This window comes from Zonotrichia albicollis, chromosome 2 (assembly GCF_047830755.1).
Source record: "Zonotrichia albicollis isolate bZonAlb1 chromosome 2, bZonAlb1.hap1, whole genome shotgun sequence".
NCBI lineage: Eukaryota > Metazoa > Chordata > Aves > Passeriformes > Passerellidae > Zonotrichia > Zonotrichia albicollis.
Genome location: NC_133820.1, coordinates 65,824,096 through 65,838,614, shown reverse-complemented (window position 1 = coordinate 65,838,614; position 14,519 = coordinate 65,824,096). Strand labels below are relative to the sequence as shown.

The 14,519-nt window shown below is 40.2% G+C and overlaps 1 protein-coding gene across 3 annotated transcripts in view; it reads right to left on the bottom strand.

Moving 5' to 3' along the window:
* ATP7B (ATPase copper transporting beta) overlaps positions 1-14,519 on the bottom strand; it is a 40,322-nt gene that overhangs the window by 13,736 nt on the left and 12,067 nt on the right. For all 3 annotated transcript variants that reach the window (XM_014263951.3, XM_014263949.3, XM_026790627.2), the window contains exons 2-12: positions 9,341-10,568; positions 7,600-7,827; positions 6,331-6,494; positions 5,303-5,464; positions 3,799-3,875; positions 3,282-3,456; positions 2,495-2,728; positions 2,215-2,306; positions 1,980-2,107; positions 739-893; positions 417-551 (exon numbers count right to left, since the gene is read on the bottom strand). In XM_014263951.3, the coding sequence (XP_014119426.2) occupies positions 417-551; positions 739-893; positions 1,980-2,107; positions 2,215-2,306; positions 2,495-2,728; positions 3,282-3,456; positions 3,799-3,875; positions 5,303-5,464; positions 6,331-6,494; positions 7,600-7,827; positions 9,341-10,520 (2,730 nt within the window). In that variant the 5' untranslated portion in view covers positions 10,521-10,568. The remainder of the gene's footprint in view (positions 1-416; positions 552-738; positions 894-1,979; positions 2,108-2,214; positions 2,307-2,494; positions 2,729-3,281; positions 3,457-3,798; positions 3,876-5,302; positions 5,465-6,330; positions 6,495-7,599; positions 7,828-9,340; positions 10,569-14,519) is intronic.

Here is a 14,519-nt window from a genome sequence, read left to right as displayed (position 1 = left end):
GAATAACTCAGCTCCTTGCAATACAGCTATAGATAATGTTTAGCTCAGAAATGCTCTGAATAATTTCCATTTGTAAGAACCCCACACAGAACTAAAGGGTAAATGCAAAAATATATTTATACCTGAAGAGAGATTTTAAATAGCATCATTATCTGCTCTGTGTAGAAAACACCATGTTTTACAGAAGTATTTACAGAATATTCTGGGTTGGAAGGAACTCACAAGGATCATCAAGTCCAACTCTTAAAGTAAAAGGCCCATACAAGGATTGAACCCACAACCTTGGTGTTATTATCTAACCAACTGAGCTCCTCTCAGGGTGATTATAACATCAAACCCCACATAGAAAAAGCATCTTAATTACATTGGAAGATATCCCAACACAAAAATCTAGTTATAATAATAAAACTACTTACAGGAAAATATTTTTTAATAATATCAAAGTTTACAAAACCAATTGTGATCCATGCTATCAATGTCACAGTTGAAATAATGATGATAAATGGAACAAAGTATCCACTAAATTTATCTGCCAGTTGCTGGATAGGTGCCTATAAAAAATAAACCCAGTTATTTGCATGTTTGTGGTTGAAACACGTAAATATGCAGAGTTGATGAAAATACACAATAGTTCTGGAAAAACACAATTTGCTGTAGTATATAAGTATCAGAAAATTTTTTAATTTTTATTATTCAATCAAAAGGTGGGATCAAGGTTTTCTTCTCCATTATTTTTACCTTTGACATTTGAGCTTCTTCCACCAATTTCACAATCTGTGCCAGAGTGGTATCACTACCAACATGAGTTGCATTAACAAGAAGTGAGCCATATGTATTTATAGAACCAGCAATCACTGTGCTCCCAGGCTTTTTAATGACTGGCATAGGTTCCCCTGGAAAGAAAAGGTAAGAATAAATGAGCCAATACCCCTAAAAGCATAATCCATTAGCACACAGCTCATTCTATGTTAGCAAAATCAGTAGGGTAAGCAATAATGACCAGAAATCACATACTGGCTATCTCTGACTGGTGAAGACAGGGATAGGTAGTGTTATATTTTTATAAACCTTTTTATAGGATTAATTTCAAAGGAACTGCTGTTTCCTTGATCATAACTTTTCAGTAAACCATCCCCCAAAAGGGCAAGGAACAAATTGGTTGGAAAAAGTCCTAGGAATTTCTCCAGTAACACCTTGTATAGCAAGGGGAGTTTGAGAAATCTGTTTTTATCTCCATGACCCTGAGTTTTCAAAGACAGAAAGTTTTCTGTGGAAAAGCTCCTGTTCTCCTGCTACCTCTGCATGAATACTAGCTCTAGAACATCTTTATTTTCTCTATTTTTAGTGGTAGTGATAACAACTGATTCCCTGAAGCTAAAAGAGTCCCTGTTCCCAACTAGAACAAGTAATCCAATGCCAAAGCAAATTTTTATATCTTTTAGTTTATTTATAAGAATTGTACAATGCATTGAATCCTTACTATATTTACAAAATGAAATTAAAATTTCAGAAGATGTAAAAATGTCCTGTGACCCTTAATAAACATGAAATTTCAAGGCTTTCTTTCCCCCTCCTTGCTCATTGAGAGAGCCCTGTCATACAAACTCCAGCATCTCATCAATACTTCCACACCATCCTTTAGAACTTATTTCTGAGACGGTATCACCTCTACAAATACATTCCAGGAGAAACTCCAGCCAGATCACTGGAATAAGGACAACAATGTTATGACTCTACCTATCCTATCAGTAGGTCAGAAAGTGGCCAGACTGAGTGGAAAACCTGAAATTTTTTAGGGTGTGCACAGATGCAGGATTTTAATTCAAGCTTACAAAGCCACAGCATCCATTAAGCCACAGCATCCTGTGGCTGTGGGAGGTGGCATTCAGACAGCAGTGTTTGGGTTGGATCTGCTCTCTTTTCTTGTAATAAAGAGTTCCAGAAGATTTCACTTCTTTGTGTAAGACAAGGGAAGTTACCAGTAATGAGAGACTCATCTGCCATAGAACTGCCATCAATGACCTTTCCATCCACTGGGAACTTTCCACCAGGAACAACTTTTATAATATCACCCCTCTGAACCAGTTCAACAGGTACTTGCTCCTCCCTGCAAAAGACACAAGCAGAACAGGCAGGTTACTTATGCTATCAGCTTTCAGGTTAACTGTCTGTGACCCAGGCAGGCTGAAGGGAATTTGATTAATAAATACTTACCTGACAATAGAGTGGCCAGGTCCAAGAGTCACCACAGTGGCTTCTGTGGCTTGAAGAGACATAAGCTTAGCAAGAGCTTCTGAGGTCTTGCCCTAAAAAACAGAGATTAATGCTTAAGATACGTTGAGATATATAAATCCTGATATGTACTTAACACAATGAGCTCTAAACAACCTTTCATCTTACAGACTACACCAGAAACAGCTGAATTCAAAATTCCTCTGAATAGTTTACTCTACTCCTGTCATAAATACACAACATTTGTGTGAAGATGAGTTACCTTGGCTATGTGTTCCAGCCATCTGCCAAGTGCAATGAACACAAACAGCATGGGAGGAGTGTCGAAGAAAGTGACAGGGCTTTTCTCTGCCTTTTCAAGGATTGCTACTATCAGGATCACGCAGGAATACACATAAGCAATCGTCGTGGCCAGCACGATGAGCACATCCATATTGGCTGTCTTGTGCCTCAGGGACTTGTAAGCTTGTACATAAAAATACCATCCACCAAGGAACTGTTGGTGCGAGCAGGGACAGACTCACATTGAGATCAGTAACCACAGAGTACATAATACTGCCAGAGCAGAAGTAAAACCATGTAGGACATAAGGGAAGGCATTGCTGACCCAAGCAAATTTGATACTGATACAACTTAAGGTCTACTAGGAGACTGACTCCATTGACATCCTCTTATTCGCACTTCCTGGTTCTCAAAACCAACAAAAATCATCCTTTTTCTCAGCAATGCAAAGTACACAAGGCATAGAAAATGAAAGGATTTACCTACAGCTACCCAATTAGTTTGCAGATGATCAGGCATCTCTTTATTTTAATATTACCTTCTCTACTTGGTAACTATCTGATGCAATTTTGACAGGAGGAAGAGTTATGAATTGAATAAATACAAAAAGGATAAAAAAGAAAAGTGCCACTTTGTTCTGCTTAGGTGGTACAGACAAGAGGGCAGGCCTAATCCACTCAATCTTTCCATTTCTGTCTTTATCATATCAGATCACATAAATGGGAGATGAATAGAAAGCAAACCCCTGGGAAGCAGTATGGACATACCTGAACAAAAGTGCACAGGATAAAAAAGAGAAGATTCAAAATAGATAATCCAGGAATGAGGTTCTGTTCCAGCACCTTAGACCCATGGTCTTCACCATTGGGTATTTGCATATAAATCATTAAGACTACAACAGGGATACCAAACACTAGGCTGTACAAGAAAGATTTCCTCCACCTGAAAAAGAAAAACTGTAAATCCATGGATTTTTTAAACCCCACTCAGGCCCAGCTGTGCTGGTAGTGCAGCTGTATGTACTAACATACAGCTTTGGATATTTGCAAAGATCCAGTATTTTGGAACAACATGTCTGCAACATGTTTAACTGTATAGACTTCTGGCAGTTAAAAACTAAAACTAATGAAAGCAATAAAAGTACCTGAACCAAATGGCAAATGGTAAAATTAAATATGCTTTACACAAGAATAATCTCATTAACTTTGAAGAGTGCTGGGGGGAGTAGAGTTACAAGATATGATCTAAGCATGTTCTTTAGTGAGAGAGAAAATAAATACTTACTGCTGTATTTCCTTTTTGTGACTCAGGTTATGTGCATTTGGAGCTCTTTTAGCCACAGAAGCATGAAAGCCAATTTCCTTTTTATTGAAACAGAAGGAAAGATAAGTTAGTTTTGATGAAGCTAACCATATTACTTAAAACACATTTAAATTACACTATTTTTAGAAGAAATGTCAGAAAAGGACACTGTTCCATGTTTAATAAATTCCAGCCACTTATTTACTTTTAGATTCTGCCAAAATGAGAGGATATTTCAGTCAGTAGCCAAAATTTGGAGTGCAAAGGACTTCTGGTGCCTATACGTGAACACAGTGTATAGATGCAGTAAGTGTCCAAGCTCTTAGGCATGGGGAGCCACTGAGAGGTGGAATTCTACTCCACTCCTCCTAAAGAAAAATATATGCCCTTTCACCCCCACTGGAATAATCAGGAGATACGGGACATACCAAAAAGGAAGTTAAAATGCACAAGCCACTGGGAGCTTGACAAACTTGTGAGCAAGTCCCTAATACTACAGTTTAATAAATACACCTGAAGTTGAAAATTAAAGTGTCTAAAGTCAGTTTAAACCTGTAGGACAACAAACTGCAGGGCAAAGCAGCCCAGAAACAAAACCAAGCAAAAATCCAGTTTTGAGTCACTTGGGTGAGTTACTGCAGTAGAACCATGCCTCCTGCCCAAACACACAAAAACCCAAAGCACACTTGCAAGAGCAATACACTCAAACTTCCTACCTGCATCATGAAATGCTTCTGTGGCAAAGTATGCTTTAGAGAACTACTCTGCCAGCCTGAACAGCCTACTAGTTAACATGTTAATAACTGCAGCTGCATCAGTTCTGTGGTCTAGCAGCTCTTTTCTGAGTAAATACTCTAGAGCATGGAAGATAAACAATCTCTGCTGTCCTCCTGACTACTCACTGCATGCACCTCATACAGTGTGATCTCCTCTCTTCTGGTGGGACAGAAAAGAAAAAGGTTTTGTCCACATCTGGGCCATCATACCAGTACATTTTATGATCTGTGATTACTGGTAAACCAGAATTTTTTCATTTAATATCAGTCTGTTTCCATTCAAAAAGATGTAGGGATGAATGCAAGCGTGTACAGAGATATGTAATGCTTGTGGCATGAACTGTGGTAAAACTTCTTTTACAGCCTTTGTTGCTGTCAAGAGAAAGAAGTACTTTTTTTCTAAATTCGCAACGCTTCACTGAATTAACTGTGATTGTACACACAGAATTTCAAGAAATTAATATATGACACTTTTGCCAGGTAAAGATAAAAAAAGGTTCATGTTGTAGTTTTTAGCGTGTGTTTTTAGAGTAACAGCTGGGAGCCTATGCATTCCTGTGGAACACAGCAGCCTCCCCACAAGAGCATAAAAACATGGCAATAACTATGGCATCTACAAAATCAGTGAAACCTCTCAAATATCAGCTGCTTTATTTCCTTCTAAGTTTCACCATGTAATTGTCCATATATAAAAACTTTCCAAAGCCTACCTTGATTACTTTTATAATATCTCGAGGTCCAATAATTTCAGGATCGAACTGGACGTGAGCTTTGCTAGTTGCAAGTGCAACTGAGGCAGAGAATATGCCATTTGTTCTCATGAGCTTGGATTCAATATTGTGAACACAAGAAGCACAAGTCATCCCTGTAATCTAAAGAAAAGACAATTTTAGGTAGTTAGCAATCCCCCACATTCACCCAGTATTTGTGGGTGTACTTGAGACAAAGCCTCAGCATAAAGGTTTTAAAGGTTTTATAGAACTGTCTTAAATGATACAAAGCTGAGAACATAACTATCCACTTTTATTACAAAATTGTGCAGACAGCAGATAAAGTCACAGCCATGTATTTGCATGGTAACACTCAGACATGCTATTAACTGTAAAATATATATATATAGTATAAAAAAATATATATATATAGTATAACTAATTTGGTTCTATCAAGATTGCCAGAGCCAAATTCTGCATGTGTAACTTCATCTCTCTTGAATTTTCCTGTGGCTTCAATAAGGCATGTTACTACTTTGTGATCTATTAACACAGCAGCAGACTGATGTTCTCTGTCTTGCAGTAAATATCTGTCAGAGAATAAAAATTACTGTTTGAGGAATCCATCCTTCAATAAGAAATTTACTCATTTTACTGATTTTACGCAAAGCTCCTAGACCTCTATGCAAAGCCTTTAACATTAGCAATGCATATTTATTGACAAATTCTCAGTTACACAGAGTCTGTACTGAAGTTCCTTAAAGGAAAACTTCTGTTTCATTTCTGATTGCTAAGAAAGGTCTAATCTGTACATAGAACTGTCACTTTTTATTTCAGCACTTTTGGATAGGTCCTTCTAAGACAAGTTGATTTTGTCTTTTCAGCAATTATATTAAAAAAAAAGTGTCACCAGCCAGAACTGAGCTGCGAAGCCACAACTGCTCAAGCAAAGCTATTTGCAAGAAAATCAGTCTTCCAGACCCGACTTTTCCACAATAAACATGTAATTTCAAACACACATGACTTACAAGAAGCTCCACTTGCCCTTCTGTTTCTGCATTATTTTCCATGATGGTAGCTTCAAAACCCAAATTCTGGATCAGCTGTGCTATTTCAAGAGGCTGTATGAGTTCTGGCTTGTATTTTATCTCTGCTTTACCTGCCATCAGTGCTACCAACACTGAAACAATTCCTGCAGTGGCAATAACAAAAACATTAGATAATGTAGCTCCTTTGAGGGAAAGAAAAATAAAATATTACAAGTGACTGTCAGTGAGGACTGTAACAACTTAGAGGGATTATAAGTCTAATGATTTCTCTCTGCCTCCTTCTAGTGTTTTTCTCTAGTCACAGCAGCAAAGTTTTTACAGAGACCCAGCCACGCTGAGTATCCCTTTAGCAATGAGAGGGATTGCAAGATTTACACAGGGAAGGAGGTGAGTTTTGCTGTGATCTAACAGACAAAAAGGAGGTTTGGAACAACCTTTAAATCCACTGCAGAAAGATCTGCCCTAGACTATTGTAGTTTGAAACAAGCCCTGCAGCACAATGCTATACCTTTTATTTTCCTATCCTTCACCCCTCCTTATTTTTTTTAATAAATAAAAAGCCCACAGAAATCTACATTAAAATTGAAAATCAAAACATAAAGATCACAAGGCGAAAAAAATTGTTTTGAAGAGCTAATGCTTTTTTTGATTTCTAAATCAAGGCAGTGAGACCACCACTGGAAGACTGAGGAGAGTGTAATCAATAAGCAAAACTCCCCAAAGACATGCTGACACAAATGAAATCAGACATTGCTAAGGCTCATCTGTTAATCTTCTACATGGCCAGAGGAAAGGCAGCCCCAGCCTGCAGACTTCTAGACCAGTAAACACCACTGTGCCTAAGCTCACCCTGGCAGTGCAGCCATACATTTGTTTGCACCTGCTTGTGTAAATATGCTCGAGCATGCCCAGCTCTCAACGGCTCTGGAGGAGATGGATTGCTTTGTAAACCAGCAAGGCCCTGAAAACTAAATGACAACCATTTCTCTGTTCTTGTCTTCAGATGTATTTGAATTTTTTATCACTTTACAACCTTTTACAAGTATGTTCATGATGTTTGCCCACCAGTGCAATAGGATAGTTAAACAGTGACATAGTTATGTTAGCACTAAGACAGACCATTAAGTCTATTTAACTTCCAGATGTTGTATGACAGCCTCTTCTTTTAATCTCATAGAACATCTTTTCCATCCCATCATTTCCAATCCCTCATCATTAGATTCATTATAGGAATCTTAAATTCATTACCATCTTCTTTCTGCAAATTTCTTTCAATGGTAGACACACACGATGCACAGGTCATTCCTGTGATCTGTAAAACACACTTTTCTTCTGTGGCTCCACTGAGCTGGTTTGACCCATCAGGGTGAGGAAGAGCATCTGAGGCATTGCCTTGGTGAGGAGGCTCTGGAGCTCGAGGCTGCACAGCAGCTTTGCTGGGATCAGGCTGGCCCCTGTGTTCTCCAGGGGCGGTGTCTGGAATAAATGCACAATACACTGAGCTGTTCACAGCGTGACTGGGTGACGCAAAAGTACAAACAAGTCATGTTTATCAACCACACAAACACTCACAGTTGTTTGGAAGGTGACACAATAACCTTGGTCTCTATATGGAAATAATATAGGTTGTTACTATGCTTACAAAACCACATATTCACCAGTGCCACTTCCATGACCATCTAACTCTTCAGAACTAGCTTTCCACATTCCTTCCAATTTCAATGCCTAGAGCTGTCAGCTACCTCCACCTGATAAAGATATATTGGTATCTAGAGGGTCCTTATCCAGCACAGAGAATGGAGTCCAGTCATACCCATTCTGTCATTGTTGCCATCTATGCAGGACTCATATCACTTCATCTCAAACAAGTTTCTCAACAGGTTTCTCTTTATGGCACAGTATTCACAGTGCAAGTACTGCAAAATGAGTCTTGGAGGCACCCCACAGACCTGAACACAAACAGTCCCCTTGCAAACATTTTTATTCTTTGCCAGATATTGAACAGACACACAACAACTCCATCTGTGTTCACAAACTACCTCCCTTGGGCAGAGGTTTGTGTAAAGGAGCAGGAATTGCTTCCAAACAGGTTAAACACAGGGGGGTCCCTCCTTTTCCAGATGGAGTTGGAACTCTCCCACCAACAAATTATAAACCAAATGATAATTAAACACTACATACAGGGCCCTCCTCATTTGTAGTAGTACCACAGATTTAGAGGGATTGGACCCATGAGAGAAGTGAATAGGATGTGTTCTTTTGTGATCAAACTACTTAGTTTCAGGTAAACTGCATCAGGTATTTCAAAGCAAATATGTTTGGTTGAGGCAGGTGAAAATTGCCACATTTGAAATTTGTGAGAGGAGATTCTGCATCAAAACAACTTTTTAAACATTGAGCACATGCACAAAATGCATACACTGATGCAACTGAAATGCAAAAGCAGCTGTTCCCCCCAAAGAGTACCTGCATTTTGCCACTCACCTTGCTTAAAGCAAGGTTTAGCGAAGTAAGGCAGGCAAAAATACTGAAGAAATAAAGTTCAAAGCTAGCTAAAATGAGGTTTTAGCTAGGTAAAAAGTGGTTTTAAATGAAAGATACTTCATGAAGTTTGTAAATTTTAGTATTCTGGAACATAAATGTAAACATTTCGTTTGATAGATCTACTTAAAGCAGCCTGTAGACAGGGGAGGAAGCCTACTTCAGGGGGAAGGGGATGAGCCACTTGAAAGGCTTTGTACCTCAGGCTTTTTGGCTTCATAATGTAACTCAGCTCTTACACCCACTGCTGCAGTTATTAAGGGCTGAAACAAGGTGCCTTACAGCTGAAACCTCTCTCCCTTGCTAAATGAGGTCAGATCAGGCCAGACATTCAGAAGAGACAATGTCAATGCGATGCTTTAAGTGTTTCTCTCCAGAAAGGAATCTCAATGCAAACCTTGCATGACCCACCCTGGCACACTACCCACAGAAGAAAAACCACTGTTACCTGTCAGCACAGAGGCATCAAATCCCATGTCTTCTATGGCAGCTCTTAACTCTTCTCCACTAGTGACAGCTGGATCATAGTGTATGGTCCCAGTACTGCCAGCTAGAGAAACTACTACATTCTTCACTCCCTGCCTCTGTGATACAGCCCCTTCTATGGACTGTACACAAGAATTGCAGGTCATGCCATCAATCTTGATAACAGCCACATGTGTCGTGCCTTGTGGTGGCTGTCTGATGACATTGCATGTGAAAGCACCAGAGGGACGTGCTGCTTTATTTGCTTCTGAACCACTAAGGAGGCTTACTTTAAAGTTTCCAGGTGGAAGGGATTCGATAGCTTGCTGCAAAGCTGACAGGGTGATTAAATCTGGGCTGTACTGTACCACAGCACATTTATGCTCCAAAGACACTTTAATACTTTTTATGCCAGGAAGATCTGATATATTTCCTTCAATGTTTCTGACACAGGACTTGCAGTGCATGCCCTCTATCTGTACAGTCACTGTTGCTGTGCTACCCATCACGGGGACCAGCGGATCCAGCCCATCACTCTCAAGATTTGCAGGTGTCTCCCTGGGGTTTGCATTCTGCAAGCGCTGGAGATCAAGGGCACCCAGCTTCAAAGGGGCTGATTTACTTTTAATGGTGCAGTCGTAGCCCAGGTCACTGATGTGCCTCTTGAGGTCATCAGGCTGAATGATGTAAGGATGGTAAGCAATAATTGCTTCTTGGTTATCAAGTGACACCTTGATTTTTGCCACACCGTGCAGTTTCCTAATCTTTCCTTCAATGTTGGTGACACAGGACTGGCATGTCATGCCTTCTACCCGAAGCTTAGCTACTGCTTCTTTCAAGCTTGGCAAATTTGCAGTTGCTGTTGTCAGCTTCTCTTCTGCTATGTTGGCGTCAAAGCCCATATCCAGAATTTCCTGGCAAATCTGTTCAGGGCTTATTTCCGACTGCCGATACTTGATAACAGCACTGTTCTGTTCAAGGGAGACTTTGATTCTCAAAATGCCCTTCACCTTGGAAATTTGGCCTTCTATCGACTGCACACATGATTGGCAGGTCATTCCCACAATGCTGACTACCACAGTATGCTCTTGGGAAGGTGGAGAGGGCATGGTTTCAGAGCTTGCCTCATAGCCCATGTTGTCAAAAGCAAAATTCTGTTTCATTGTAGGCTTCAGCTCACAACCAGGAGGAGAATCAATGTTGGACAAAGCCTAAGGAGAAAGTAGAAAAGAAAAAAAAAAAAATAAATGCCTGTATCCTCAGCCCTGTAAAAGCAACAACAGTCTTCATATGCTCTCAAGCACATACTAGAAGTGCTCTCAAGTTAGTCTATATGGCTAAAACCCTTTCCAACATTATTTTACACTTTGAATATATTACCAGTGAGTTATGCCCATGATGGCGAATCAGGCTTGTGACAGTCTCTTGAGCAGCAATTTAGAAAATACTGACTAGGGATATAAAAGCAGAATTGACTCAATTTTCCTACCCCAACCAAGTAATTTAAAACTTGAGTTCTCTGCAGCCACAGGACACTTCCATCACACAGCCTGAGCTGCTCTTCAGAGCACAGTGTCACTGGCACAGGGGGTCACAGTAGAGAGTGTGCTGACTGCCTCTCCAGAAAGGTCATAAACTGGCCCAGTTTGGCCAACCTGCTATTTCCCAGGAGGAGTTCAAACCAAAACAAAGAAAACAAAACAACCCCAAGAAAACAGAATCATGACTTTTCCAGAAGCCTGAAATGAGTTGGTGCAGGAAGGGTCAGTTGCATGATATTTGAAGAGCTAAATGCATGTACACAAAGGCCTGGGCTCTCTGCATTTAATGTATAATTCTTTTAACTTCAAATCTGTATCTAACAAAAACCTTGAAAGACACAGAACTGTAAGTAGACATTTTCACTATGGTTTAATTTTATTTACCTACTTGTGAGGCACCTAGGACTATAAATTGTGCTACAGTAACTCACTGATTTCATCCAAGACTGATTTTCAGGATGGCCAGTACTGAAATAGGCCAGCCAGAAGTGGCCTCTCAGTCAGATCACAGCCTCTGCAATACTGGAACTCTACAGCTGAATGCACTCAATTCAACTGAAAATGAAATATTAAAGAAAAAAAAAAAAGTGCCAATGCTTCTTACAGAACAAGTTCAGAGGGCTCCAGTTGCTGAAGCCATGTGATGAGAAAGATTGAAAAGGGCAGGGACAAGTCCTAGATTCTCAGATTTCATGGAAAGAACATGAAAATTCATGTCCATGAATTAAGACAACTTTAAATACTAGAGATCTAGATGAAAGCTACTAGGATAAAACTATTCTCTTGCCTGCAAAGCCTTGGGCTCTCTGACATTCAATAAAACAGCTGATGCTGGGCATTACTGCAGGGAGAGCCTGGAGAAGGGCCCACTGGATCACTCTCAGTATTGCAGATCCTGCTGCTATGACCCACAAGAAAACTTCTTTCTCAATACCACAGCATGGATGAGAGGCATTTAGGCTGCTTAGTAACACCAGACTGCATCCAGTTCATTTGATGCAGTATTCAAAATTCATTAACTTGATTTTGTTTCACGCTTAGACAGCTTGGGAATAATGAGGTCTGGGGCCACATAACCAGCAAAAACTTAAGACAAAAAATTTGTTTTCAGAATTTTCTATATTGTATTTGTTAGAACAGGAGGAGGAATGAGCAAGTTCAACTCTTCAAGATTATGGCGCAGCTCCTCAAATATCCTGACAGCAAACTCTCTCCCCTGCTCCCCCTCTTCTGCTTGGCCTCATGGCTGCACTCCAGGGATGCTGGGGAAGAAGAATAAGGAATATTTTAGACCTGGCATCCCCTTTTGCCTCCTCCTCCCATCAGCCTGGCAGCACCCAGGACACTGCTCTCCTTGCATTTCCTCTCCCATAAGTTAGTGAAATCCCCAGCATATAAGGAAATGTGCCACAAGCACCTCCTTTCAAAACAAAACATTAACAGTTAATCAGAGTTCCCTGCGAAGGTGGTGCTCTGTTTAAGCACCACACAAAGACAACCAGGACATCCCCATTCTTATGTCCTCCTATTGTTGTGACTTCCCACAATTAGAAATAATAACCTGGCCTTGTGTATGGGAAAAAAACCCTTCTGAAAACAGTCTCCCATCCACCACATTTCAAACGTGGCCTAAATTCAAACTCACATTGATTGTAAATTCTGCCTGTCACAGAAGATAAGAAGCATTAGGTGAATATTGTCTGTCATCCCCTCTTCCCTCCCCAGTCCCTCAATGACACTGCTCACAGTGGCCTGCTCTTATCAAAAACACTCAGTGCAATCTGCAGTCACAGAAGCTCACCCTGTGTATGTACTTTGGTTTGCAGGACAAAGATATTTTGCCTTCTGCATCCTTTGGTGAAACAGAGCACGAATGGAGGAGATGAGCATCCTCCACTCTCTGCTTCACTGCCTGTCTGACCACCTCTAGCAGATGAAACTCTGGAACCATCACAGGCCTTATGTCCTCCACTGTGTTCCTTCCCCCTGCCATGCTCACTGTCTCAGTTTTCCAAGGTACCCTGTGACATAAAAGTAATTCAAATTAATCATGTAAAAAGATTAGAGGGTATTTCTCATTATCCAGTCTTTTGAAAAACATAAAAGCAAGGACTGATTTCACTATATCAATGCATTGTAAGTCACAGAAACGTCAAAACTTGGACACTGTTTTTTGTTTTGCATAAAAAGTTATCCGAACATTCAGAAAAATTGGCAAAAATATTTTGTTTGCTACTTGTCGAAACCAGGTGTTTATGATCTGCAGGAGAAAAATCCTTGCACACAAATTTTTAAATGACAAGGAAAAAATAGAGAGGGGATGTGGATATAAGAAAACTAAAAAGCTTCTTTCCCTTAAAAAAACCCACACAAGTGCCAAAACATTGAAGAATCTAGCCTCAAAACCAAGAAATGTGCACAGGTACAAACAAAGTATTTACAAGCCTTTAGTCCTGTTTATAACCAATTTAAATAAAAACCCAGAAACAGAATAGGCAGAAATACATACACATGTGTATTTGCAAGAAGGATGTTTCTACACCAGACAAAAGGAAAACAGCAGATTCATGTAAGGACACAAAGATGAGGCATACAGAAATGTGACCATAGTTTTCCTCAGGCACATGCTGGGTCTCAGAAAATGGTTTCCTCATACCAGCTAACACCCACACATAAAATGGCATCTATGAGGCTGTATGGTAATTCAGAGACACTACCTGCAAGAGGATCAGAAAAACTATCACCACAAAAAATGCCCAAAAAGGTGCTTGGGAGTCTCAGGCATTGTTCCTTCTGCTTTTTTCTGCCCAGAGAGAAACATGAACAAAATAATGGAAATGCATCTACCTACATCCAGAAGGGAATGTGTGAAAGAACTCGCTGTAGTTACTCTTTTGTCTCCACACCAATGGAGAATGGCTCACTTTTAAGGGCAGGTATACACCAAGTCTGTTTGCTCTACCAGCCTCATGCATATTTTTACAGTATCTGTGTGAAGAATATGCAAATAATTACATGGGAAATTATGCCAATTCTTTCCCTCCTTTGTTCTGCATGTAAAAGTTGGAACTGAAAGCACACAGCAGAGCGAGTCTCTAGTCTGAAAGCTAAGAAACCTGACATGAAGTTATGAAGCTCATATGACCAATACAAAAAAATTAAGAAATCTCAGGAATCATTGACAAAGAATCAGTAGTAGATGGAGACAGCTTTAAAGAAAGCACAAGTACTGGCTGGAAAACACTTGCATCAACAGGAGAAGCTCTGAACCAGAACCAAGATGAGTAGCAAATGTGCAGGAGTGTGGCACCTGAAGCCCAAGTCCCAGTATGAGGATTTCAAAGCAAGAAACAAGGCATGAAGAACAACCCTTCATATCCCAGACAGGAGCTGTAGCACTCATGCCTGTCCTGGGCCAAAGCAGGGCTTAGGAACAGCTGAAAGAGCCAGAAGCTCATGCTCTCCTTTTGCACTCCCTCCAGACAGCAGGAAGAAGATCATCCAAAAGGAATATGCCCTGGGGATGAACTAACGTTTTTGACAGCATGGGGGTGGAGCAGGGCAGGGAGATGCTTCTGGATTGGAAGCACCAAGTCTCAAGCCCTGGTTTGGCACAGAGCT